The sequence below is a fragment of the Rhea pennata genome, chromosome 1 (assembly GCF_028389875.1).
Source record: "Rhea pennata isolate bPtePen1 chromosome 1, bPtePen1.pri, whole genome shotgun sequence".
NCBI lineage: Eukaryota > Metazoa > Chordata > Aves > Rheiformes > Rheidae > Rhea > Rhea pennata.
The window spans coordinates 50,579,596-50,605,065 of record NC_084663.1 but is presented as its reverse complement, the minus strand read 5'-3'; the positions used below and the strand labels follow the sequence as shown (position 1 = coordinate 50,605,065).

Genomic DNA, 25,470 nt, shown 5'->3' with positions numbered 1-25,470 from the left:
ATCTTTTCCCTATAACCTTCCAGTTTCTAGAAATCTGCACTTTAGGGACTTCATGAGTTGAAAGCTGCATCCACTCAACAGTCTTTTAAAGCCTAGATGTAGACTACATGACTGTTTAGCTTTTTTGAACTTACTTACACTCCCAGTGTCCACAACATCCTGTGACAGTGAGTTTCACAAGTTACTTGGCTGCATTTAATTGATACATATTTAATTGCATGAAAAAATACTTTAGTCTGCTTGCCAAGAATTTCATTGGATGCCTCTTAGTTCTTATTTTAATGAGAAACAATAAATAACCATTCCCAATACCTCTTCTCCAGACCACTTATGATTTTATAGACATCTGTATTAAAAATATTTAAAAATACATTCTCTAAGCTTTTATCAATGATACAACCTGTTTCATATTACTTGGGTTGAAACCTGCCATGGCTGTTCTCCAGATATATATTTAAGCAAGAAAAGTAAATATGTCCAACTGAGCCTTTTGTATTGCTTTGTATATTTGTTTTCTGATATTGCTTCCTCCTTTTTAGTGCTTAGTAGGAAGTATTTATCTAAAAGAAACACTGAATAAATAGTTCCCTCCTTTGAGTGTCTCAGGCACTCAGGGTACCTCACAGCTTAAGGAGTTGGAGGAAAGACTAAGGGAAAATCTGTGAGAAGTATTGCTGGATATTGGCAGCATAAAAAGGGCAAGTCCTAAGTGCCCCAGAGAGCTGGACAGACAGCTGGAAAATCTCACCTGCTGGCAGGCGTGATTCCCAGAATGGCAACTGAACTTCCAGAGCATCTTTTTGTGCTTGGGGATTCTGCTGGTAGAACTGCTTGCTTCGACATTTGCTGCCAAGTAGAAATAGGAGTGGGATGCAGTTATACATTAAATGGCAAACTGAAGTTAAATCTGAGTGCATTCGCTTAGTTCCACTGCATTTTGAGAGTGAGACCATGCAGTGAGAAAAGGCATATCCAGGATTCCCACTGGAAAGGGGATATGGTTTTGTCTCCTAAGAAATAGTGGCTGTCTACCCTGTCTACGCCTGTTTGTTCGTGCCTTTCTGCAAATCAGTCAGTAGACATTTAGCCTCTCTCTAACCCGTACATTGGGTATACATCTTCCTGCCAAGAGATGCCGATAAACTAATGAGGGGAATTGCTCAGAAGGAAAAAAAAAAAGAAAGAAAGAGCAATTGACTGTAAAGATAAAGCTGTTGGCTCTCAGTAGAAATAGTCCTTTTTATGTTTTGGGAGTGGACTGACTTTGATAGGGCTTTGTGCTATGCTTCGTACAAAGCAGGTTGGGAAGGGACATCAGAGAGGCTTTAAGAGGCTATGACTGAGAAGATCTGCTAGGCCAGAGAAGATGTTACTTCATAGTTTTGGAGCCGTCCGTGCACGGAAGGGGCAGGACATCCCACAGACTGTGGGCATCCTGGTGTAGCCCCATCCACTCACGGGGATTATGCATGAGGGACCAAGAGGAGAAGACTGACCCCTCTACGGAGGGCACCGCACCACAGGAATGGTAACCCGGCTGGACAGGGTGCTCTGTAGGTTTTCAATGCAGAGAGAACCGCCTGAATAGCAGGTCTGATCAGGTTGAGTTTATGTTGCATGTTACACAGTAATTTGGGGAACAGGGGAGAAGGCTCTTCTGCCTTATGAAATATCCATGTCATAAGGAATTATGAGAGAAATGTGAAAGTTGTGGTCTATGTTGTGAAAACCTGACCGTGCCTGCAGTGATCATGCCTGCAGTTGTTTGTACGGTCAGAGTGCCCCCACTTCAGGCAAGGAGGGAAGTGTCCTGGTACATCTATTCAGGGACTTTTCCCTTTATGGCAAGAACAGTAGGTGGGTTTTGTGGGTATTTCTGCAAAGAAGCTGAAATCCCTGAGGTAAAGGAATAGCAAACAGAGGAGATGACTAATGAAGAGTTAGCTGGCAGAAGCGGCTCATCATTGCAGAGTAACTGTGAGGCCTATTAAATGGGGATAAGTGAAGGCATACCTGGGCATGAGAAATACAGAGAACAGCAAACTGTGGCTAAGCTGTGGGAAGAAGCACCGTATCAGTCCAAAGAAGTGATGAAGACTCATGTTATCCTTTAGTGATTTTGGAGAAAGCATTGCTCCTTAGGTTTTTTTAAGCTAATATTTGTCTTTTTTTCTCTCCTTTCTTCCATCTCCATAATAAAGTATTGCTCAATTAAATTTGTTTCGTTGTGTGTGATGAAAAAGCATTTGCTAAGTGCTGACATGGACTAACTTCATCTTCCCAGGTCTTACCTCAATGTCTAGAAACTAAATCTAGCAAATGTTCCTGCCAGACAAAGCCTAACAGAAGGGTTTGAAAACAAATTCCTATTAAAACAGATATGCAATTCTGCTGTGCCAGACACAAAGTCTTACAATTTGGAAGGACTGGCAGCAGCATTTAAGTATGTGCAGAAGTGTAAACATTGGGTCTAATGCCAAGACACTCAAAGTCTACACATAAGAGGGGGCAGAACCGTAAAAATACAATGGTTTGTAAAAATTCCCCTTGCTTGGTGCTGCCTTAACAGCCAAAGATTGCAGATGCTGTGAACATAGTGAGCCAGGAAGAATAAATAAGCAAGCCCATTGCTACATTAATAATAGCACAGAGAAATTGTCACACTGATTGAAAAGAAGAAACTAAGCTCTTGTTTCAAAATTATAGAATCTTTTCTTATTTAGTAAATATTTTTCTGCTCCTATCCTTAAATAAAGACTCTGAAAGAAATGCATGAAATTTCTGCTTTTTGCTGAAGCCTGCTGGTAATATGGTGCTCTACTGCACAACTGTGTAGTTTGTGTAATGCTCTGGTTTGCATTAATGCTCTGAACTTGCATATGAGGGACAAATATCTAGATAATTACATGCAATGGCTCTGCATTATGCCCTGAGGATTCAAAAAAAAAAAGCTTGAAGAAGCAAATTTAGCTAAAAAAATCAAGCCTAGGTGAAAGAAATCCAACCTACGGATATACAGACATAGACTCTATGGACCTAGCAATGAGCTGATTCGCATTTAACACCTAATTATCACATGCTACAGCTGACCAGAAGCCATCACCTCCTCTGTCGGGGAGAAGACGGATGCACTTTTATGCATCTATTGGCATATGAATCCTACCAAGCATCAAAAAGGATCAATACCAGGAGTTTCTCTACTGCAGAATATGTTTGATATTTTATCTGTTCACAATTTTTAAAGAATGCTATATGGATCAACAAAGTGTGGCAACTGTAGTCCTCGTTTAGCAAGGCAAAATGTTTATATTCTTACAGTGCACGTATGATGAGCAGAAGGCAGTGTCATTTGCTGATAAACAGAAAGCCAGCACAAAATCTAGCAATTATATAGCCCCCTTACCCAAAACAATACCTGGAGTTTATCCAGAGGTCAGCACATATTGACAGCAAGCAGAAGATCATTCAAAATTAGACCCCATGAAAACAAACATAAAAGCTCATCTTGCAAAACTTTAGATATTAAAACAACAAAGCAAAAAATCCCCTTTATTGATCATGGAGTTTGTTCTGCAAGATGAGCATCTGGGTCCTATTCAGGAGAAGCACTTACGAACATGCTTTGCGTGAAGCATATATTACTACCGCTTTTATTTCAGTAGGAATTCTTGGATATTTAAAATCTAGCATGTGCTTGTTTGCTTGGTACCTCCTGGAATATAAAATATCTAATCATTCAGAAACAGACATTTTTAAAACTGATGACTGAGAGGAAGATTATGAGGCTGATAAAAGCTACAGATACCTGGTAAACACAGCCCATCTCTTTATATACAGCAGTTCTATCTGCATGTTAAATGACAGTGTGTGTGCATTAGAGTTCTCAGGTACAGCATCGTTTTATTTCCAAATTTGTTTTCAGCCACTTCTAATTACTTTATGGATCAGTTTTCCAGTTTAATGCTAAAGAAGGATGATGCTCTAACCTACTGTTGGTAAATGTGAATAATGTGACAAAAAAGAGGAAGTGCTGCCATCCAGGAGATTTCAAAAGACTTTAACAGAGAAAAGTCTTTGAAGAAACCAAAATGCTGAGTAGGCTGAGTGATGTAACCAAATTTGCAGAAGAGAGAGTTAACTCTGCATCGACTGGGGTTTTTTTGAGGCAGGAATTGTTCTTATCTGAGCCTGTCATGATGACTCTCTGAGCTTTCCAGACCTCTGCATTCAGGTAAATAACATGTTTTGGGTGAGGAAACACACGCACATCTTGAGCGAGTAAAAATGAGTCATGTCGTAATGGTATAGAAGTGCAAATACTATAAGCTGGAGATTTTAAATCAGTAACTTAATAGTATATGCCAACGTTATAGTTTAACACTGTAAAATGTGCATTGTGACTTTTGGATGCTTTAGTTCTGAAACAGTATGAGAGAGTTTGATGTAGCTAGTGGTTGTGCGACAGAGGGACACTGGCAGGCTGGAGAAATGGGCCAACATGAACCTCAGGACGTTCAACAAAGGCAAGTGCAGAGTCCTGCCCTGGGGAGAAATAACTCCCCTACACCAGCACAGGCCGGGGGCAGGAAAGCAGACCAGGCCCCGGAGGTCCTGGTGGACACCAAGTGGATCGTGAGCCAGCAGTGCATCCTCGCAGCAAAAAAGGCCAATGCATTAGGGCTGCATCAGGCAGACTGTTGCCAGCAGGTCGAGGGAGGTGATGCTGCCCCTCTGCTCAGCCCTGGTGAGGCCACACCTGGAGTGCTGGGTCCAGTTCTAGGCTTCCCTGTAGAAGAGAGTATGGAGTTACTGGAGTGAGTCCAGTGAAGGGCTACAAAGATGACTAAGGGCCTGGAGCATCTCTTGTATGAGGAAAGGCTGAGAGATCTGGGGACTGTTCAGCCTGGAGAAGGAAGGCTCAGGGGGATCTTACCAATGCTGGTAAATATCTGAAGGGAAGGTGCTAAGAAGACACAGCCAGACTCTTTTCAGTGCTGTCCAGGGACAGGATGAGAGGCAATTGGCACAAACTGAAACATAGGAAAGTCTGTCAGGTTGCCCAAAAATGTTGTGGAGTCTCCATCCTTGGAGCTCCTCAAGAGCCGTCTGGACATGGCCCTGAGCAATGTGCTGTAGGTGATCCTCCTTGAGCAGGAGGTTGGGACTAGATGATCTCTAAAGGACCCTTCCAATGTCAACTGTCCTGTGACTTTGTGAATCTTAACATCAGGTCTCTATGGCACTGTAAACACAGCACCTAAAAGCTGAGGCTAATCATTCTGGAAGTGTGAATTGTATGAATATTTAGCAATATGGAAGTAAAAAAAAAAAAAAAAAAAAAAAGATTGTCTTTGCAAAAATATTGTAAAAATTAGATGAAAAGAGGAACTGAAAAAAATTACAAAACAGATTCCCTCTGAATGGAAAGAAGAATGAAGGGAGTTATATTTAACAGACCATATGACATTTAGAAACATGTCTTGAAAACAATACCGAGAAACTGCCTGCATAGAACAACAGAAAAAAAAATAGATGCTTGAAAGCTGATAAAAAACAAAAGCATTCAGGAGAATCTATTAATAAAAATTGCTCTGAAATATTTTCAACTCTAAGCTAGGAAACTGGATCAATTACTGGTCAGTTGTAGCATGCAGCCCCTGGGGACCCGTGCGAGGAGAGCAGAGCAGTGGCGGTGCCTGGGCAGCCTGCAGAGCCCACTGGGGCAGAGGTGGGGAAATGTGCCCCAGACCAAACTTGGCCTGCAGAAGAAATAAGGACAAACACTTACTGTGTTAGTCTTTATCAGCTGATAGCTTTGCAAAGCTTTTTTATTTATGTGATCAACTGGTTTACCATGCATAAGGATTAGAAATCTATAGCAGCCATTGGTGCAGTCGGAGGTGGAATCGCTTCCTTCTGCCATAAAACACAAAGTTTAGCTTCAGGAGTCTCTAGAAAAATCGAAGTGGATTAAGGGGCTTGTATTGCCAACTTGCCAGTTCATCATACATACATTGGATGTCCTGACCTGCAAGAAAGCATGCGAATAATTTGCTGTTAGAATGATTAATAACAGCAAATTATGGTGCCAGCTCTTTTGTCAAGGGGGTGCAACATTGCTGTTGCTGTGGTCCTCGAAGCTAGTTTGAATGAGTTAATGAGCAATGCAAGCAATGCCACTAAACTGGACACCAAAAACACTGAATTTTACAGCCTCAGAGGAACCCGTTCGCTGCGTGTCTGGTTGTATTTTTCAGGATGGGATGGAGTGCCCTTCAGATGTGCCTATTACTCTCTATCCACTAAGCAGCAAACCTGGATGACAAACTTAGGTTAAACGGCCACTTTCAGACATCTAAAGACAGCTGAAAAAAATCTCACCCATGATACACTTATCTGCCCAATAGGTTTGCATGGCAAAACTATGGCAAAATGGCATTGCAATTCTCTCCACTCCCGCCCCTCTCCCTTTGATTACAAACCACCTTTGTGGTTTAGATTTAGAAGGAAGGATTTAGAAGAAAGGAAAGCCACATTAATCAGGTACGGCAGGCTGCTACTTGTGAGGAACTTGTTTCTTGATTTAAAGGCATTGACACATAAGGCAAAAGAGAGAGCAGTCAGCACCCCTGATTCAGAAATATTGATAATGAAGCACACACCTTTCCTATCTGACCACTTCCTGCAGAGATTAGGATAAAATATCACCCAACACGTTGGAGGACTCCCTAGGTCTGTTCTTTCTCTTGCTGATCATTTATAGGGACATTTTGGACTCTGCTCAACCTCACGTTCCTATTTATTCATCACTCTTCCTTCTGAGTGAGAATACAAGTAGCCTATTTTCTTTACCTGACTGTAGATACGTCTTCCCTATTGGGACTGCCTAGAACTTATTTTCAACTAGACTTAAAATGTGAATTTCTTAGTATAGTTATTAGGTTTGAAAAGAGATCCCCTCTTTTTCTCCTTGCCCTTAGAGTAACCAACAACAAAAAACTTCCCAGCTTTTGATAAAGTTTAATTAAAAGATTGAACACAGCCATACATATATATATATGTATATAAACTATATATGAACTTATATCTGGGTCTTATATCTGGTCCTGCGGTCCATCCTTGGTTTTGCAATAAAACTGCCTACTAAGCAAAACCAGTTTCCAGGTGTTTCCGACAGCACATACATATGGATTTTGAGAAAGAGAAGTGGGCGAGTGGGCGTGGGAGGAAATCCAGACACTGCAGAAGGAGAAGGAGAACACGGTGCCTTTAGTTTTTCTTCTTTCCCTACCACACGCACCAGCCAGCCTTGCTCTCCTCGCCGGCATCACCTGCGCTTGTCTGCATGTGGCCGCAGCCTGGCGGGTTTCTGGGAAGCTCCTGACTGCCCCTGGGGCCAGGTTGCCTGTGGCATCCCCTCTTCTTTGCATGCTTCTCCCTAGGGTCACCTCCAGATGGGATAGCTGTGGCTGCCCTGCTTTGGGCTGGCAGATCCTCGGTGCTCCCAGGGCTCCCGCAGGCTCTGGCGAGCCCAGCGGGTGCACATCCCCATCTCCATCCTGCACCACGTCACGTCTTGCGATGCCTCCACGTCTGCAGCTCTGGGCACACCAGCTTGTTTGCCTCCAGGCCGACCTGTCCCAGGAATATGACCCAGGAACAGTAGGATCCAGGAGGCTTGCTGCGTTGTGCAAAGGGTGAGCTGGAAGGAAAACATGTTTCCTAACACCTGAGGGCCTCGAAAAGCAGGGGAAGTGTGTTTCCACTCATCTCTGGATACGAAGTTGAGCGCTGTGTCTGCTGCTGCAGGTGCAAGGGGTGCCACGACCTTGCTAGCAGAGGGCTCCTGGGATCCACACAGCTTTTTTGGGGGGAAGCATGGCTATATGCGTATTGAATGAGGAAGTGCCATTTGGGGAAGGGTTTTATCAGGATGACGAAGGTTAAGTGCTGCAGTCTACATGTGTCTGTGGCTTCCGGTGACTTTTGGTCAAGAGTAATTGCCATCAGTTGCTAAACTTTGCTTTCAAACCGGATCTTAGCTCTTACTTAGCTCTTAGCTTATCTTGATGCATTTCCTAGCCAGAGCACTTGTCAGTATACATGACCTTGCATATATATAAATATGTATATGCATATGTATATACATATGTATATATAAGGTCACTGGCGGTGCAAAACAATTTCCTTACCATACCCAGGTCAGGACATCAACCCCATTCCACCAAACACCTCCAAGTGCACAAAGCGAGGGCTGCTGCAGGCCTCTCCCGGTCGCCCATGCCGAAGGCGAGACACGCGCAGCGGACTACGTGCTCACGCTCCTCACAGCGAGGGCTCCACATCCCCCATTTGCAGCATTTTCTCCTGCTCCTTTCTCTGATGTGGCAGAGCCAGACGACCTGCAGATCACCGGGCCTGCTGGCAGCGGGTGCCTGGCCCGTCAGAGCGGGAATCACTTCCAGTATCCCTGTGCCAAAGCATTAAAAATGTCCTTTGGCAGAAACAAAGCATGAAAATTTGAATATAAAAGAAAAAAGCTTTCAGAAAGTACATACGTAGCTGCATACATGGATGCTAGAGTAGTGCACGGCAATGGCATTACCATGAGTCACCCCCGGCTGCGCTTAAACCCATGCTAGCGACTGCCTCTCAAATTCATCCTCCCTAGGGTCTAATTAGGAGCAATTTCTAAGTCGTAAACCGCATGTGGCCTGCTGCCTGGAAACGTGGAGTTAGGTTGGGATCTGGCTCGGCCTTGGGGATTTGTGGTCTTGGAAGTTCTCGGTTTTAGAATGAAAAAAAGCAGCTGTATTACTATGGGCAAGGAGACGGCCTTCGCTCGTCAACATTCATTCTTTTGTAATTAAGGCTGAACTGTAACATCTGCTTGAACTGTCAATTTTTCCATTGTTTCTGTCTCACAGATTTGGCGGGGGGGGAGGGGCTGTTTTTTTTTTTTTTTTTTTTCCACATTGGTTTAAGAAAAAGGAGAAAGTTTTTGGACAGCTTAACTAAACTCTGTTCAGCTGTTTGAGCTATTTAAGTATGAAAATACTTCCCTCATATGGTCTTCCACTTAAGCAGCTGAGCTTGTGAATTCCTGCAGCTGTGGCATTAACCACCCAGGCTGTCTCCAGCCTGAAGCGCGTAGCTAGCAGGGCTTGGATGGTGTTCCTCTGCGTGCTTTTATCCTTCCTTTTCTAATGTTGTGGTATTTTTTCAGCATCCTTCTTGCAACGGCTTTGACCTCACAAAGAATTGCTTTTTGCCACTCCAGTAGAACAGATAGGAACGGGAGGAGAAATAAAGTCAAAGGGAGGAAAAATACGGCACCTCCCCGTCGGGGAATCGAACCCCGGTCTCCCGCGTGACAGGCGGGGATACTTACCACTATACTAACGAGGAACTGTGCTAGCGAAGCTTTTCGCCCAACCCCTAAATCCCTTCTCCAGCCAGACGCCTCGGTGTCGCCGTGCTCCAACCGCGCTGCCCGCCCCCTGCCCGCAATGCACCACGGGGCTTGTAGTCCTTCGCCGCGGCCTCCCCCTCCCGTCCCGCCGAGCGCGGAACTACGATCCCCAGCGGCCCGCGCGCGCGCAGGGGAGGGCCCCCGCGGTGGGGCGGGGCGCGGGGCGGCGGCGGCGGCGGCTTGGCGCGGGGCGGCGTGCGGGAGCCATGGCGGACAGCAGCTCCTTCTCCTCGCCCGCTTGCTGCTTCACGCGGCACCTCTACCTGCGCTGCCGCGTGGACTTCGCCGCGCGGGCGCTGCGGGGCACCGCGGCGCTCACGGCGCGCGCAGAGCGCGAGGCGCTGCGTTGCTTGGTAACGGCGGGGGGCGGCCTGCGCGGGGCCGCTGCCCGGGGCGGTTGCCCGGGGGGCGGCGGCGGCGGCGAGCGAGGCCCCGGGGGGTTTCGCGTGTCCTGCCGCTTCGCAGCCGCAGCGGCGCCCTTCCCGCCGCCGCCCCGGGGGCTCCCGCCGCTTCCTTGGCCGTGGGGCGAAGTCCTTGCGCTCCTCGCGGGCTGTGTGTGTGTCGGGGGAGTGTGTGCTGGGCGCCGGGGAGGGAGAAGCTGTGAAAGGCCGCAGTAGAAATACGTTTTTTTTTTATTATTCTTTTAATGAGCAGCGAGGAGCCCGTCGCCGGGTGGGTAGGGATAAACAGAGACGTTGGAAAACTGCGTTTGCGGCTTTTTCTGACCTGTTTTTATTATGGTGGCTATTTTTCTCATTTAGCTGTTTTAGCATAAATAAAAGCAAAACCCTCTTAGCTTTATGTACAAAGTAAAATATAACCCTTCCCCGCTAGCCCAATAAAAATCCTCCTGTTCTTAGCACTATTTTAGAAAAATCTCTCCTGTTAATAATAAAGACCAGAGCTTCACTGGTGCTGCATTGTTGAATTCATCATCCGTTATATGGAAATCCTGGCTGATAGTAGCCTATTCCAGGATGCCAGACTTGGCAGGGGCTCTTGAATCTTTATTTCAGAGTAGCCACGTGAAGTCTTTTAACTTTGCAAGGTAGTAGACTCTTCTTTTAACTTCTGTGGTCAGAAGTTGGTTTTCTGTCTTTCCTACAGTTTTAAGTTCAGTGCTGCTATCTTAAAATTCATTTACTCCCAATAGTCAACACGGTTACTAAATTTTCTTGGTTTTGCTTTTAAGCACTCTTTTTCTTCACATAGACTTGTTTTAAGATTTGATAAGTGCTATGTTAATTATTACACTATTTAACACGTATATATTTGCTTTTTTACAGGTCTTGGATACAAAAGACCTCCAGATATTTAAAGTGACTGTAAATGGACAGGATGCAAAATTTGGTTTTGGACCAAAGCACAGTTTCAAGGGGACTCCACTGGAAATTACGTTTCCTTTTGAATTGAGGAGGTATGTACTTTTGCCTGCTCCTTTAGAAGGTTTCCAAAATGTGCAGTATAAGGTAGTTTGTCTGCAGTCTCTATAAAACTGGCAAAGAAAATTACTAATTAGGATATTGTGTTTATTTAATGTACAGTCTTGTACTTGAATTTTAATATTTAGCTGTCATTGGACAGCCAAAACTTTGGAAATCTTTGTACCTGTGTCCAGGTCTGGTATAATCTATGAAATGACTCGCTAAAGTGAGTTGAGTAGTGAAATGGTGTAGAACATTTCATAATCTTTCTGGGGCTTCTTATCGGTAATACTTTTCCTTCTGCTTCAGCCACCTCAATTTTCTCTTGTTCAGAATTGCTTCAGTAGAGAGCATATGAAGTTACAGACCCTGTTTTGCTTCCTTTTATACAAGGACTGATCCTGAACTCCCATAGGACTGCAGATTGCTGCTCTGATGAGATGGAAATATATTTTCAAATAATAAAAATATTATCATATTGTCTAGAGGCCCAGGTCTCTAAAAACTGGAACTTAGATTTTGGCAGCTTGGTGGAAAATGAGCTAAATATATGTTACGTCTTTTAAGTTGTGTGAAATAAAATGTTATTGCCAAATTACAGTATGGTCTTTTGACTGTTTGTTTTCTGTGATGTAACTCCATGATATTTCATGTGCTCAAGCTAAAACCTGTGATTGTATAAGGAGATTCCCTTATTTGAATGTCATTTACAAGAAGTTGTCTTCTACTGTTTGTTTTTCAAAAGTGGTTGCTACTTCTAGAAGCTCTATTTGCTCCCTGATATTTTTCTTCCTTCTCTGAATTAGTACAGTTTAGAGGAATATGTGATGTGGAAGAAAACAGAATGTCATACAATACCTTTTACTCTTGTTAAATAAAAGCAATAACAGAAGCCTTACAGAATGTCCTGCCTGTCCGTTCTGGGAGAAGACTTTTGATCTGAGGTCAGCCTGAACGACTGAAGAACTTGAACAAGCAGGCCATGTCGGAGGTGTAGGGAATTGCTTCATTTGTTTGACTTTCAGCTTTTTTTCATTGCTACATTTCCTTGTAAGAAAAAAGCTACAAGTAGGCAGTTATGAATCTTCGTCACAAGAATTCATCTTGTATTAGCTATAGTCCCATGTAAATCTTAATAAAACAATAATAGGAAAGAACAAGAGTGACAACTGTAAATTTTAACTATTCAGTAAGCATATGTGCCTTATGGTGGTATAAACTATTCCTTATTTTGTTGTCGAACATGTACTTTGGAATGCTGGTTATAAACTAGAAATACATGCCTGGTCAGCTTATCTAACGTCCAACTTCTCCAATTAGCTGAAGTTTGTTCTGATTGGGTTGTTAATTGTGGAGAGTTGCTGGAACTTTCAGATAAAGCATGTATTTCTGCATGCTCTTGGTGGTGGTGATGGACTCGTTTTTTTAAAAAAAAAAAAATAAGCGTATCATTGCATCTTTGTGCATATGTCCTTGCTAACTCCTGTTAGAAAGTTGTTGCCTATCTTGGACATAGCTGTTAGCTTTTCCTTAACACCAGCTCTTGAATCTTAAGTCCTGAATAAAGTTGGGGCTTTTTGTAATTTTCCTATTAACCCTAATGTTTGTAAGGTTTTCCAGTAATCTCTACTTCTGGTAATTTTTTTTTTCTGCTTACGGGTCACCTTTACAGAACCTAACATCAGTTGCAAATACTAAATATTTTGGCTTGCAGATTGCACAGATCTTATGTTATGGCAAGTATTCTTATGGAGGCTTTATACATCTTCTGTTTTGTTTGTTTATTGCTGTGGGGCTTTTTATACTTACGTGTATAGTGTTAAATAGTTGTGGGAAGACTGTATGTGCTTAGCTGGTCCCGGTAGTTTAAAGAAGCCCAAATACTTCTTGGGCCGTAGCAGAGGAGAAACTTAGAGTTAGTAAGAACAATAAGAGGAAGAGTCTTGAGACATTAAAATTGAAATAAAATGGCTAATTGTTACTATGCTTGTATCATAATTGCAAGGGCAAAGTTGTTTTAATATACTACTTGTTCTTTCTTTCAATGCTTTTGAAGCAGTGCTGCAAAACTTGATATTACTGTTTTCCAGAAAGGTTTGTAAAGGAATTTCGTCAATAACCAGGATCATGTCAGACCTATCTGACTATATTCTTTGTTGTGCAGGGGACAAGAAGCAATCATTGAAATCTCTTTTGAAAGCTCTCCAAAGTCTTCAGCTCTCCAGTGGTTTACTCCAGAGCAAACTTCTGGAAAGAAACATCCATTTCTCTTCAGCCAGTGTCAGGTTGAGTTGACCTTTCTTTCTAAAGGTGTTATTTACACACCACTATAGTTCCTCTCAGTTTTTGAAGAGTAGGAGAGGAAACTTGTTGACTTTTTTTAGCATAGAATTTAACGTTGCTGCACAGTCCTGTAATTGGTTTAGGTATATCTGTCTATGTATGTGTTTTGATTTGTGCAAATATACATAACCCAGTATCTTCCCTGCAAGAGAAGACATTTGCTAAGACTACAAGGGAACGTATGTAGCCCACGACTTCTAATAGTGTGTCTCAAAGGCCGTAAAAACACTTAATCAAGATATTGCTGAGACTTTATTATATATTTGTAATTTAATAATTGCAGAACTGCTCTACCCTCTCCAGTATTTCTGTTGAAGAACATCTAGTCCTTTCCAGTTAACACATGTGGCTATTAATCTGTCTTATCTACCATTATTTCTTCTAGCAAATATTTAATTATGAAAATCACTACAAATCATAAGTGGTAGGAGATACTGGTTTGCAGCTAATGAATTCTCTGTAGAGATTGTACAGATTTCCAATATAATATATTAGTTTCTAATCCTCTGAATAAGAGGAATAACATCTCTAATCCTCTGAATAAGAAAGATTTTTTACATACTTTTCACTGGTTTTCTTTTTTTTTCCAGGCTGCCCACTGCAGAGCCATCCTTCCTTGCCAAGACACTCCTGCTGTGAAACTAACGTACTATGCAGAGGTAGATGAATCTATCTCATATATCTAAATAAAGACTACAACAACAAGTGATTTTTTTTTGTACTTCCTGAATGTGGCCTAAAATGAAAACAGGGAATATTGACTTTTAGCTCTCTGTAGCAGCCAAAAGCTGCTTATCTTCTTTGTGGCACTTTGCTAGCTTTACCATTGTCTTTTACGTATTTCATATCCTTCTTTATTTACATAATCTGTATTTCCAAGAGAAAAAAATGGTGCTGGAGTTGGAAAGAAATATGCACTTAAATTAGGAAAATCTGACTGTGAAACAGAAAAAAAATTGCTTGAAATGACTTTCCTTCAAGGATTTTGAAGATAAACTTAAGTCCCTCTGTATGCCTTTGGTGTTACGCTCTGGTGAATAATTATGGTATCTCTGATATATTAGTCTATTTGTTTTAGGGGAGCAAAAAGTGAGATGTGTATTGAGATGTCAGTAATCTAAAGGAAGTGAAACTCTGACCGTTTCTCAGAGGGAGTCCCTCTACTTAACCAAATACTGCCAGCCTTCAAAGCAAAATTTTCTGTACACCTTAAATTTTTGCTCTCAAGTAGAACTTAACAACAACAAAGCAAATCTGGACTATTCTTTTTGCTATAATGCCTTATAGTATATTATATAATAAAGATGGTTGACTCCATTAAGAAAAATGACTTCACTGTCCTCTGTGCCGACTAAATTCCTAATAGTTGGATAACCTTCTTCCAGGTGTCTGTTCCTAAAGAGTTGGTGGCTCTTATGAGTGCTCATCGTGATGGAGAGATGCCTGACCCAGAGGACAGCAGTCGGAAGATATACCGTTTTAGTCAGAATGTAAGTGCTGCAGGCTTGTATGGAGAGGCCTAAGGTATTGTTATTCCTAACTCACACAGTTCAAGAGCAGCTCAACTATGGTTCTTACATCGCTGATAAATCTCATGACTGGCAATGCATAAAAAAGTATTACAGGTGTTACAGAACTCCAAATCTGAAAAGTCGACCAGTGCCGGATGCTGGTGATGTGTCGTGGTCATTTGGCATTCCTAGGAAAGCCTGTAGAGTTTGAAAATGCTTAATATGCTCTGAGCTAATCCTGTTAAACCCTTCTCTTCTTACTGACACTTGGGAACCAAAGAGTGGGCTTTAATAACATGGGAGTCAGTTTTGAAAGTCGGATCCTGCAAATGTAGAGATGTATTGATCCTCTTTTATTTTCTAACCTATGGGTAACACGAGTCAGTTGATTTAAGTCCTTTCAAGAGTATGTTCTATAGTTCAATATGTAAACTGAAACAAACATGATGATATGGATATTTCAATAAGTAATTTCAAAATGGTTTGGTGGTGATAAGTTCTGGTTTAAAATTTTATCAAAAGTTTTGTCTCCAAGTAGTTATGGTGTGAAGTGTTAAGTAACAGTAGTTTATCTGTTTAAAATGGAACTTTAGCAGGTTTATATGATCCCTGTTTGTTTTCAGAGCACCGAGGGAAAGCAATTTTCTATCAAGATACTGTAACTTTGGATTTTTTTCATAAAAAATAAATATTTTTATTTTAATCTCAAACATGGAAATTGTGCATATATATATATATATATATATATATATATATATATATATATATATATATAACGATATATATGTGTCTGTGTGAGTACACAGACATGCAGGCCGGCAGACAAGCAGACGTTTTCCTAAATCCTTTGTATCCATAAACCTTCTTGCTTGCTTGAATTCACTGAATTTTTTCCTGCGTTTTTTTTAAATGTAATAAAACTTTCCTTTACCTGAGCAGTACCTCCTGAGTTCTCCTTCCATAAGTACTAATGGATCTGGAATGAGTATGGAAAGCTAACTTAAAAAAAAAAAAAAAAAAATTACCCAAACTGGCTGCATTTTTGTGTATTCTTGTATTTACAAAGTTTTTCTTTTCAAATAGAAATGATACAATTTTGTGGCTTTTGCATGAAAGATTCCTAAAATAAGTACTTCTCACAAATAAAGGAAGATCACATTGGGAAATAAAAACAATGCCTTTATTCTAATGCAGGCAGGATATAAAGGCAAGCTATTGTGGGGAAAATGTACATACTTCTTTGTTTACATACCTCATTCTTTCCTTTGACTAAATCAGCCAAGTTGATACCTTGCATTACAAATAATTTTTATAAAATGTTCTCCATTAGGTTCCGATACCTTGCTACTTGATTGCTTTAGTGGTTGGAGATTTGGAAAGCAGGTGAGTAAAAGTAAAAATACTAACAGTTATAAAAACTGTTCAGAAAGTTTTCTCTCTGATTTTATGTTTCTAGTTTTTAACAGTCTCACAGTTTCACAGAACAATTATCTGTAAGTGGTTAACTTTCTTTTCATCTTGGAACTGAACTTCATTTTGTTCTACAGTACCGTACCTCACTTAGTTTATGTTTTTGAATTCTTTATATCAAAATATATGCATCTTGCTTTGCTCTTGTATCATTTTTTCTATTGAAAAATACTTCTACTGTAAGAAAAAGAAATACTAGGAAGAGTATGGAATTGTTTAGAACCACTAAGAGTGTGTGTGTGTGTGTGTTTTGTTTTTTAGCTCAGATACTATTACCTTTTTCATCCGGTAATAGATGAGTTTTGTCACATATAAAAAGCAGAAAATAACTTCAACCTCACTGCTCGTCTGAATAAGGATGTGTGTCAGTCTAGCCCAGAATAATACTTTCATATTAGCACTTTACAACATTTTAAAATCTGTGAATGTATTTCCTATTTATTTTATTCACTGAACTGTGAATGCACGTGTTTCATTTTGTTTTCTAAAGTTGTTTCTACTGTTGCTTTAGTGGTAGAGAGGGATGAAAAAAGAAGCAGATTCTCTAATGAGCTGCTTCAGCATCACAGGTTACTCATAAGCATGTTAAATGAGTTATGCAGTCTGTGTTAGTTTCCTGTTCATTGTGTCTCACTGGAACTTCTACTTTCAACAGAGAGATTGGCCCAAGGACATTGGTATGGGCTGAAAAGGAGCTAGTGGATAAATCAGCCTACGAATTTGCTGAGGTGGGTAACAACAAAAATGCTTGCTGTTTGGTGTAGTATTGGAAGAGGAACAGACTATACTTCAACGTTTTGTTCAGGTTTTTATCTGTACCCCTCGTTCCTCCATTTCCCACCATCAAGAAGATGCCGTTCCTCTAGCACAACACAAAGTTACTATTGAATATGATGAACAAGGGTTGATACAGAGTCTTGTGCTCATTTTGCATGTAGAACATCCCAGTCTGAGAGAGAATGAGGTGTTGGTCAATAGGTTATAAAGTTTAGAGTTTGTAGTTTGTCTTGTTAGAAACTAACGTGAATTCTTGTTTCAGACTGAAGCCATGCTGCAAACAGCAGAAGATTTAGCAGGACCTTATGTATGGGGACAGTATGATCTGCTAGTCTTACCACCTTCTTTTCCTTATGGTGGCATGGAGAATCCTTGCCTTACTTTTGTAACTCCAACACTGTTGGTAAGTATAACACTTTCAGAGGTCACTTTTCCTTAGAGCTTGCTCCCGTGTTCACATATGAATCTTTCAACTGGATTAATCCTTCACCAGAAAGAACTGTAAATTTTTCTGCCTGCTTTAGAGTTATATACGAAACTATATTAAGTTGATGTATTTTGAGTTTTCCTTGAACTAATAACTATACTTTTTTTTTTGTAGGCAGGTGATCGATCTCTATCAAGTGTAAGTTCAAAATACATTCATGTCTTCAAATGGAACATAACTTGAACTTGCATCTTAACTTACTTTGTAACGAACATCTGCAAATGTGGTCTTTTGTTCATTGGGTGAATTAAAAACTAAGGCAGTGACTCAGGAAGTCTTGCAAATTGAATTTTAGTTCTAAATAAACTAGAAAAACTGGAGATGTATTTTGTGTAATGAACAGATGCAAATGACATTGGTGCCTGTACTCAAAGGGGACTAACTTCAGTCAGCTACTCAGTAGCTTTCTTGCTGTCCCCTGTTAGTGCAAGTTAAAACCACAATTAAATCGATCTTACCTAAATTGTTCGGAGGAAACTTGTCCATCTCTATCTGTTCAGCCACTGTTTAGTTACTTACATCATGTCCAGTTACCATACTCAAGTTCTAGCTTTGTCTCCAAAGTGGAGTATTCTGGATGCTGTTCAATCTCATTAGCCTCTACTAAGCTGATATACTGCTACAAAAAATGAATATCATTGTCATATCACAAGAATACTGAAATATATGACATGGATACTTGAACATGGATATCACGTGTCATTATTCTTCTAGGGCTGATTGTTTTCTTCCTTTTTGTTCTTTTAGAACATCCCAGCACTGCAGCAGTTGTTCAAGTGGTAAAATAATATTAGTCCATCACTTGACGGACTTGATCCAGTGTTCTGTAAATGTGATTTCAGATAAACAAGTATATGCACCGTATTACCAGATGAGGTATTGTTGCCAGTCAGTTTGGCTCTGTGGCTTGCTGGCCACAAATTCAAAATTAGTTTTGGAGAAGGTTCAGTAGGATAGTAGTCCTTTAAATAAAATTTCTGTGGATAAGTTTACTGAGCTGTGAATATCAGCTGGCTTTGAGAATGTAAAGCAGTAAATAGTATCTGCTTATGAGTTTTCCTTTCTATTGGGATTTGATGGCTTATTCTCCAGAGGAGTCTAAGTTGTAAGTCTGTCATTGTTTTCTGTATTTTAGGTTATTGCTCATGAAATCTCTCACAGCTGGACAGGAAACTTGGTGACAAACAAAACTTGGGAGCATTTTTGGTAGGTAGAGTATTAAAGTGCCGTACAAAATATATTTTAAAATTATTATTTAAGGAAGTAAATTAATTTTGCCATCTTACCTATGCTAACTTTATCAATGTATTTCTAGGCTAAATGAGGGACATACTGTATACCTGGAACGCAGGATTGGTGGTCGGTTGTTTGGTGAGCAGTTAAGGCAATTTCAAGCCCTAGGAGGTTGGAGGGAACTGCAGAATACGGTAGTTATCTTTAAAGTTATGAGAACTTCATGTTTAAACTTGAATAAGATAAAGCTGATACATTTAATAAGTTTTGCACAAATAAGATGTACCCACTCAGCTTTCCTGACACTTTTTGGAGGATGAGTAGTTTTGGTTTCCAAGGCATATGTTGTCTTCCCAAGGTAAATAGCTTGGTATGCTCAATCAGAGGCTAGATAAAGCTTTTTGAACTATTTTAAGTTGTTCTGTGAGGATGAACATCTTTCCAGACTCTTTTGGTTCTTCCAGAGTATGGCTAAACTGTGATACTAACTGATAGCATATTGGGAAGTAGCTGAGAGCTTGTCAAAACTATTTGCAAGCATGACTGTTTTCTCATCCCTCAGAATTTCCAATGCCTAATGCAAGTAACTTTTTTCCCCCTCTACCTATTGCATTATAATTAAGTATATTCCTAATCATCTGTTCCTATCTATGAAGGTTGTTTCATTCAGTGGTTACAGAGCATAGTTAAGTTTAGATTTCAGACTTTCAGTCTGTGATAGCATAGCGCACTCTCATTCTGTTTGACTCAGTTTGTCTGCTTTACTATGAATGCTTCCTTGTTGTATTTTATGTATTCTGTTGTATTTATATATCTAATACTGCCTGTTTAAATCAATTATTTTATTAATATAGGAATAAATGTGTAGTTCATTAGGCACTTGTGATCAAGACAGCTGTGATAGTAATTAGCTACTTCAGAGTGACAGGTGCAGGATAATTGATCCTAACATCTTTGTTTGATATGATGTCAAACAGTGAGGCAACAAAATGAGAAAATTTTGTGCAAATTCAGTGCTTCAGGAAGAAGAATGAGAGCGAATACTTTAAAATGAGGCCATCTCAGTCTAGGATGGATGATACCTTTATAGATACAATTAGCAAGAATATTTGCCTTTCTAGATGAATACATTTTCTTATGTCTTTTTCACAGATAAATACTCTTGGAGAAACAAATCCTATAACTAACCTCGTCCCTAATCTGAATGAAGTAGATCTTGATGCTGCCTATTCATCTGTTCCATATGAGAAAGGCTTTGCTTTGCTTTTTCACCTTGAACAACTTCTTGGGGGACCAGGTAAGTGTTAGTCAGACTTTACATTTTATTCTTTTGTATTTTAATTTCAAACACTGAAACAGTTGTTTGTTTTTACTGTTAGATGTCTTCCTTGGCTTCTTGAAGACTTACATTCAACAGTTTGCCTATAAGAGCATAACGACTGAGGACTGGAAGAAGTCCTTGTATTCCTACTTCAGTGATAAGGTTGGATAATATTTATAACTGATTGGTTGAAACCTTTTATGTGAAACTGGCTCAGGAATTACCTTCTGTAAGGACTTATCCTTTATGTTTCTGTTCTTTATTTAGAGATCTTAATGTGATATAGTCTGAAGTCTTATGATGATGAATTTGCATTATGATGTATGCTTTTCAAAAGAATATTTTAATAGGATTCTTCAGCTTCATTGGAGGAATGTTTTTAAAAAAGAAAACCCAAATATTAAAACTAATTCTCATAGGGTATATTTTTCTCTTAAAAAATACATTTTGAATTGAATAATGATTTGTGTTGCCTGTAGGTAGATGTTCTTGATAAAGTTGATTGGAATGCCTGGCTGCATACTCCAGGAATGCCACCAGTGAAACCTACGTAAGCGTGCTGTCGTCTTTTATAGTTTTGTCTTTTCCTTCTCCAGATTCTACATAATTTTTCAGTCATGTAACAGTTAGTAAACAGGGTGAAAGTTTTTTTACACATCTCTCATCAGAAAATGCCCTTTGTAGAAATTGATATATTAAAGGGAAAAAATATTGCTGTTAGTACTTTCCATTCTTTTCTGGTGAAAACTCATTTTGCTTCAAAAATTGCTATGGAAGGGTGGAGGGGGTTTTTTGGTGTTCTTTTTTTTTTTTTTTTTTTTTCCTCCTCACAGCAGAATGTTACAAGAATATTTTGTTTTCAGCTACAAGCTGTAATACAAGTACAATTAGACATCACATATGCTCAAAAATACCCTTCCCTAGGACAGGAGTATATGGGGGTGAAGGGACAGTGTCACCTATGTACAAAATGCTTTTGATTACAGTGAGGAATGAAAGCACAGAAGTGTATTTCATGCTAGTAGATCTTTAATAGATCATACTAATAGATCTTTTGTAGATTGTGTTGTAATATTGAATTGAATTGGAGCCTATAATGAAATATGCAGTCATTTGAAAAGAATTTTTAAGTGTTCTTGTGAAAATGTTACAGGAACTATTTGAGTTTCCAAAGTGTGATTATTTTTTTTCTTCTCTTTGACAGATATGATATGACACTAGCAAATGCTTGTATTGCCTTAAGCCAAAGATGGATCCAAGTGAGTGGTTAAGGAATTCTTCTAAGATCTCTGTCTTGCAAAACTGGTTTTCTTTTTACAAAGTGAACCATTCTCCTCTGAAGTCTATCATTTGCTGAGAGGAAATGCATTTACCGTGATAGTATTGCTGCCAGGGGTTTTACATTTCATAGAATAGCCTTTCATCGTAGAGTCTGTGGGTTTGCTTCTGTATGTGAAATGGATTGCATATTTTAGCAAGGCATACAGCCTGCTTTGTTTTATGCATACATAACTAGACTGAGATTATTCTTTTTTTGAAAAGCTAATGTTATGGCTTTCATATTTTGATTTAAAAAAATCCCAAGGTAATGTAGACATAACTTGTACGTCTACATGTATATATGTCTACATTACTGATTGTGTTGTATTAGCAGTATTTGCCCAGCATTATCATAGAGGCAGTATGTATTTCTCATTTCTCAAACCTAAAATATGTATGTTACAGTAAGTAACTATGCAGTTTTAACCAGAAAACTCATACAGCTGATAGAGAATTCCCCATATGTTCCTTTCACTAGTTTCATGTCTTTTTGCTGTCCCAGAATGTTATCTTTAACTTTCTTATTCTCAGTGTTACTTTTTTTAACAAAAAGATTTGTTTTTTCACTTAACTTTAACAGAAAGATCAGTAGGGAGAAAGCGAGTGAAAATTAAAGTGAAGAATACCAAGCATCACATAGCAGCTTAATCCCACCATGTTTTCTCTCTTTAGAACCTTGTATTCCTGCAGCTTTAGGTACCACAAATCAATATCTTTTTATGTGAAACAGCTCAAAAGTAAAAGTGGATGCCCAAACACAAAGATACCTTTTTGTGTGTTGAAATGCCTGTTAAAAACTTAAATTACTGTTCTTTTTTTAGGCAAAAGAGAGTGATTTGTGCTCATTCAACTCAGCAGATCTGAAGGGGATGTCATCTCATCAGTTGATTGAGTTCCTGGCACTGTTGCTTCTGGAGGTAAATGCATGACTGGTGTAATCTGATTCTGATATTTTAAAAGCAGACACAGAAGCCCAAACGTGCTTTGGAAGTAAATTGTCTGTGTTTTCAATCTTGGTAAAATAACTGGCTCTCAACTTGGATAGTCACTAAATTTTCAGCCATGCCTCCCTGATAATGTTTGGTTCTTCACCTGATAAGCGACATAGGAGTACTTTGAAATGGAAGATGAAAAGGCACTTGAATTTGTCTGTATTTAACATTTGTGTCATTTAAATAAGCTACAGATAAATTGATGTTCTTTTTCATTGACTTTTTGTAATGTTCTGGTAGTACTATCTATGAATTTGCAAACACCCATGTTTGTTATTTCCCTAATACTATGAGAGAGTGAAAGGAACAAAAACTTACATTTATCATAGTAAGCTTTTAGTTTTATCTTTTGTAGCATCAGTTGTCTTTCAAGAGCTTGTTTGTATTTTGAAGTACCTGAATTGAGGTGTATGTCTGGCTTATTCTGACTTTGCAATTTCCTTTTTAGGCACCGCTTCCAGTGTCACATGTGAAACGAATGCAGGAAGTATACAACTTCAATGCTATAACTAATTCTGAAATAAGATTCAGGTTAGTTCTAGTGGGGGCATTTTTTTTTCTAATCTTAAATGCTTTCATAAAACAAATTGTCTTGTTTTCTAAATGGCTGGAGACATACCCTTTTTAATCAGCTGATGTTCAGCAAAGCCATGCTTACTAGAGAGCAATGTTCTGCTAATTATGAATTGGGTAAATTATTTACATATAATCATGTAGAAGAACTGAAAGTGAGCTGTGGATTAGCTTTGCCAGATTCTTCTCTATCATGTTAGCAAGGGAAACTGATGATTTGATAACTTACCGTTTGAGGATGGCTTTGGATAATGCAATAGTGAGGCCCCTCTGTGGCTCAAGAAAGGTGCTTGGGAGGTCTTGCCAGTATTAGGTCAGGAATAGATCTTCTGATTGGGCCTACTGAATTCTTCTTATGCTAATACCGCCACATTTCTTCAGCCCAACCTGGATTTATGTTTGAATGCCTGTTATTACAAAGTTCTTTGTCTCTGCAAAAGATTAAATTTCAGAGGAAGTTTCTAAACAAACAGGAAATGCTTGTAGCCAAATGGTTTGAGATTGTAGTCCTAAATTATTCTATTTTGTATTTACATATTCTTAAAACACATCACTTGGGAATTGGAAAAAAAAAAGTGTATTGTAGAGGACAAAACTAATCTTTACAAATAGCTTGAAGAGTTGCATATCTTGTTACTGTTATGTACTTTGATATATTTTCAATAGCAAAGATTAGTCTGCCTTAACCTCTTACGCTTCTTTATCTCCTATCACAAAATCTGTAAATATTGTTAAGCATGCAGTATAGTTCATGGTTCTCATAATAAGATAATTGCTTTTAAATAAGCATGTGCCCATGCTGAGTGAGGTCTTTTTTAAATGACCTGGTCAAATGTGATGATTACTATATAATTGAGTTCTAATCCTGAATGATGCAATTGAACAATAATATAAAAAAAGGCATAGTTGCAGAAGAAACGATTATGTCACTCTGGAGAAACTTTGAAGCAATTATTTTCTGGTTTTTTTTTTTTTGTTTTTTTTTTTTTTTTTTTTTTTTTTAGAACAAAGTCCACTTTTTTTAATAAACCATTCAGGCACTAAATATTTTATGTAGAATTTATGGTAAGCTCCCATTCCTATGGTTACACAGCACAGCAGTGAGTGTTTTTGGGAGCAGAATCATAAGGTGACTAACTGCTGCAAATGAAAATGAAAGAGAAATGTAATTTTTTTTTTCCAGATGGCTGCGTATCTGCATCCAGGCCAAGTGGGAGGAAGCCATTCCTCTGGCTCTAAAAATGGCTACAGATCAAGGCAGAATGAAGTTTACCCGACCCTTGTTCAGGTAAAAGTAATCTTCAAAGTTTTGGAGCTCACATTTTTGGCACTTAGAGTTTGAAATGTATAATATTGATAAACCTCTGCATATGTACATAACCCTTTAAACGATGTGATACAGAATCTTCTGTGTGATTTGGGTATGATAATCTTCAGAATAGTTTTCCACTAATTTATTATCTTTTTTTAATTGCGGAAAGTTTAGTTTCCCATTATGTACCTTAATCTGAAGATTTCAAGGGAAAGTAAAACCTTAAGGTGAAAATCCACACTGAACTATTTTTTCATTGAATTTTGTGATGTTGGATTTTTTACAGAGACCTCTACAGTTTTGACAAGTCCCGAGATCTGGCAGTCAAGACGTTTCTGGAGCACAGAGCTTGTATGCACCCAGTCACTTCAATGCTTGTGGGCAAAGACTTGAAACAGGATCAGTGACAAATTTCTTTGAAATGTTCTTATTACTAGGGAAAAACAGAAAAGACTAATTCTGCAAACTGTGCTGATATGCCTGCTCGATTATCCCATAAAATGTTCTGCTGCTTTGGTACTAATTTAGCTTAAAATGAACCTTCCAAATCAAGTTTTCTATTCCAGACTTCGTAGTTGAAACTGCAAAATCACTGGATCTATGAAGTTAGGAGAATGATTTTTATTACAGTCAATTTTTAAAATACAAAAAAGATATTCTGAGATGAAGTCATTTTTGTCAGTTATGTGGAATTTTAAAATGTGGAAAATTAATTGGTGGTTATTGTCACCATTTGTGCACAGCTTTCTTTTTCATAACAACATGCAGTTGAAACTTCCAAGTAACTGAAGACTTAATAATAAATCTTTTTATTGCTCAATCTACTTGTCTTTGTATTAATTTGTACAAAAAGTATCAAAATAATTTTATTGTAAAAAATTTTTACTTTGCTGTGAGAGAAATTTTTTGCATGATGTAAAATACTGTGGGTCCAAAAAGATTATTAAGACCTGGCTGGATCACAACATTATAGTGTTTGAGCATAATTTCATTCTATCCTGATTTATCATGGCCTTGTAATATTAGTTAATTCTTCACATTAATCACAACATGGTGGTTTTACTCAAGTATGCCTATTAGATCCTATGCAGTGCAGTAATAATTTGTCAGCTGAAATACCTTATTTGTTTTTTTTAACAAAGCTGAGGTATCTTGCTATGCTTTTAGTGGCTTATTTAAATTATTTCAACCCACTTTAACCCATTTTAGAAAAAATTTCTAATGTTGCAGGGGAA

General features: G+C 39.1%; 1 protein-coding gene and 1 non-coding gene across 2 annotated transcripts; one reads left to right on the top strand and one right to left on the bottom strand.

The window, feature by feature from the left end:
* Window positions 1-9,336: 9,336 nt before the first annotated feature.
* On the bottom strand, window positions 9,337-9,408 carry TRNAD-GUC (transfer RNA aspartic acid (anticodon GUC)). Its single transcript has one exon. It is a non-coding gene; the product is annotated as a tRNA-Asp (tRNA).
* Window positions 9,409-9,673: 265 nt separating this feature from the next.
* LTA4H (leukotriene A4 hydrolase) lies at window positions 9,674-25,055 on the top strand. Its single transcript, XM_062568355.1, has 19 exons — window positions 9,674-9,825; window positions 10,759-10,889; window positions 13,061-13,181; window positions 13,830-13,898; window positions 14,625-14,729; window positions 16,081-16,133; window positions 16,876-16,948; window positions 17,260-17,400; window positions 17,599-17,622; window positions 18,620-18,690; window positions 18,800-18,911; window positions 19,870-20,014; window positions 20,097-20,200; window positions 20,518-20,588; window positions 21,243-21,297; window positions 22,180-22,275; window positions 22,799-22,881; window positions 24,107-24,211; window positions 24,522-25,055. The coding sequence occupies exons 1-19, from the start codon at window positions 9,679-9,681 to the stop codon at window positions 24,640-24,642; spliced, it is 1,827 nt and encodes a 608-aa protein (XP_062424339.1). The 5' UTR covers window positions 9,674-9,678; the 3' UTR covers window positions 24,643-25,055.
* Window positions 25,056-25,470: the final 415 nt, after the last annotated feature.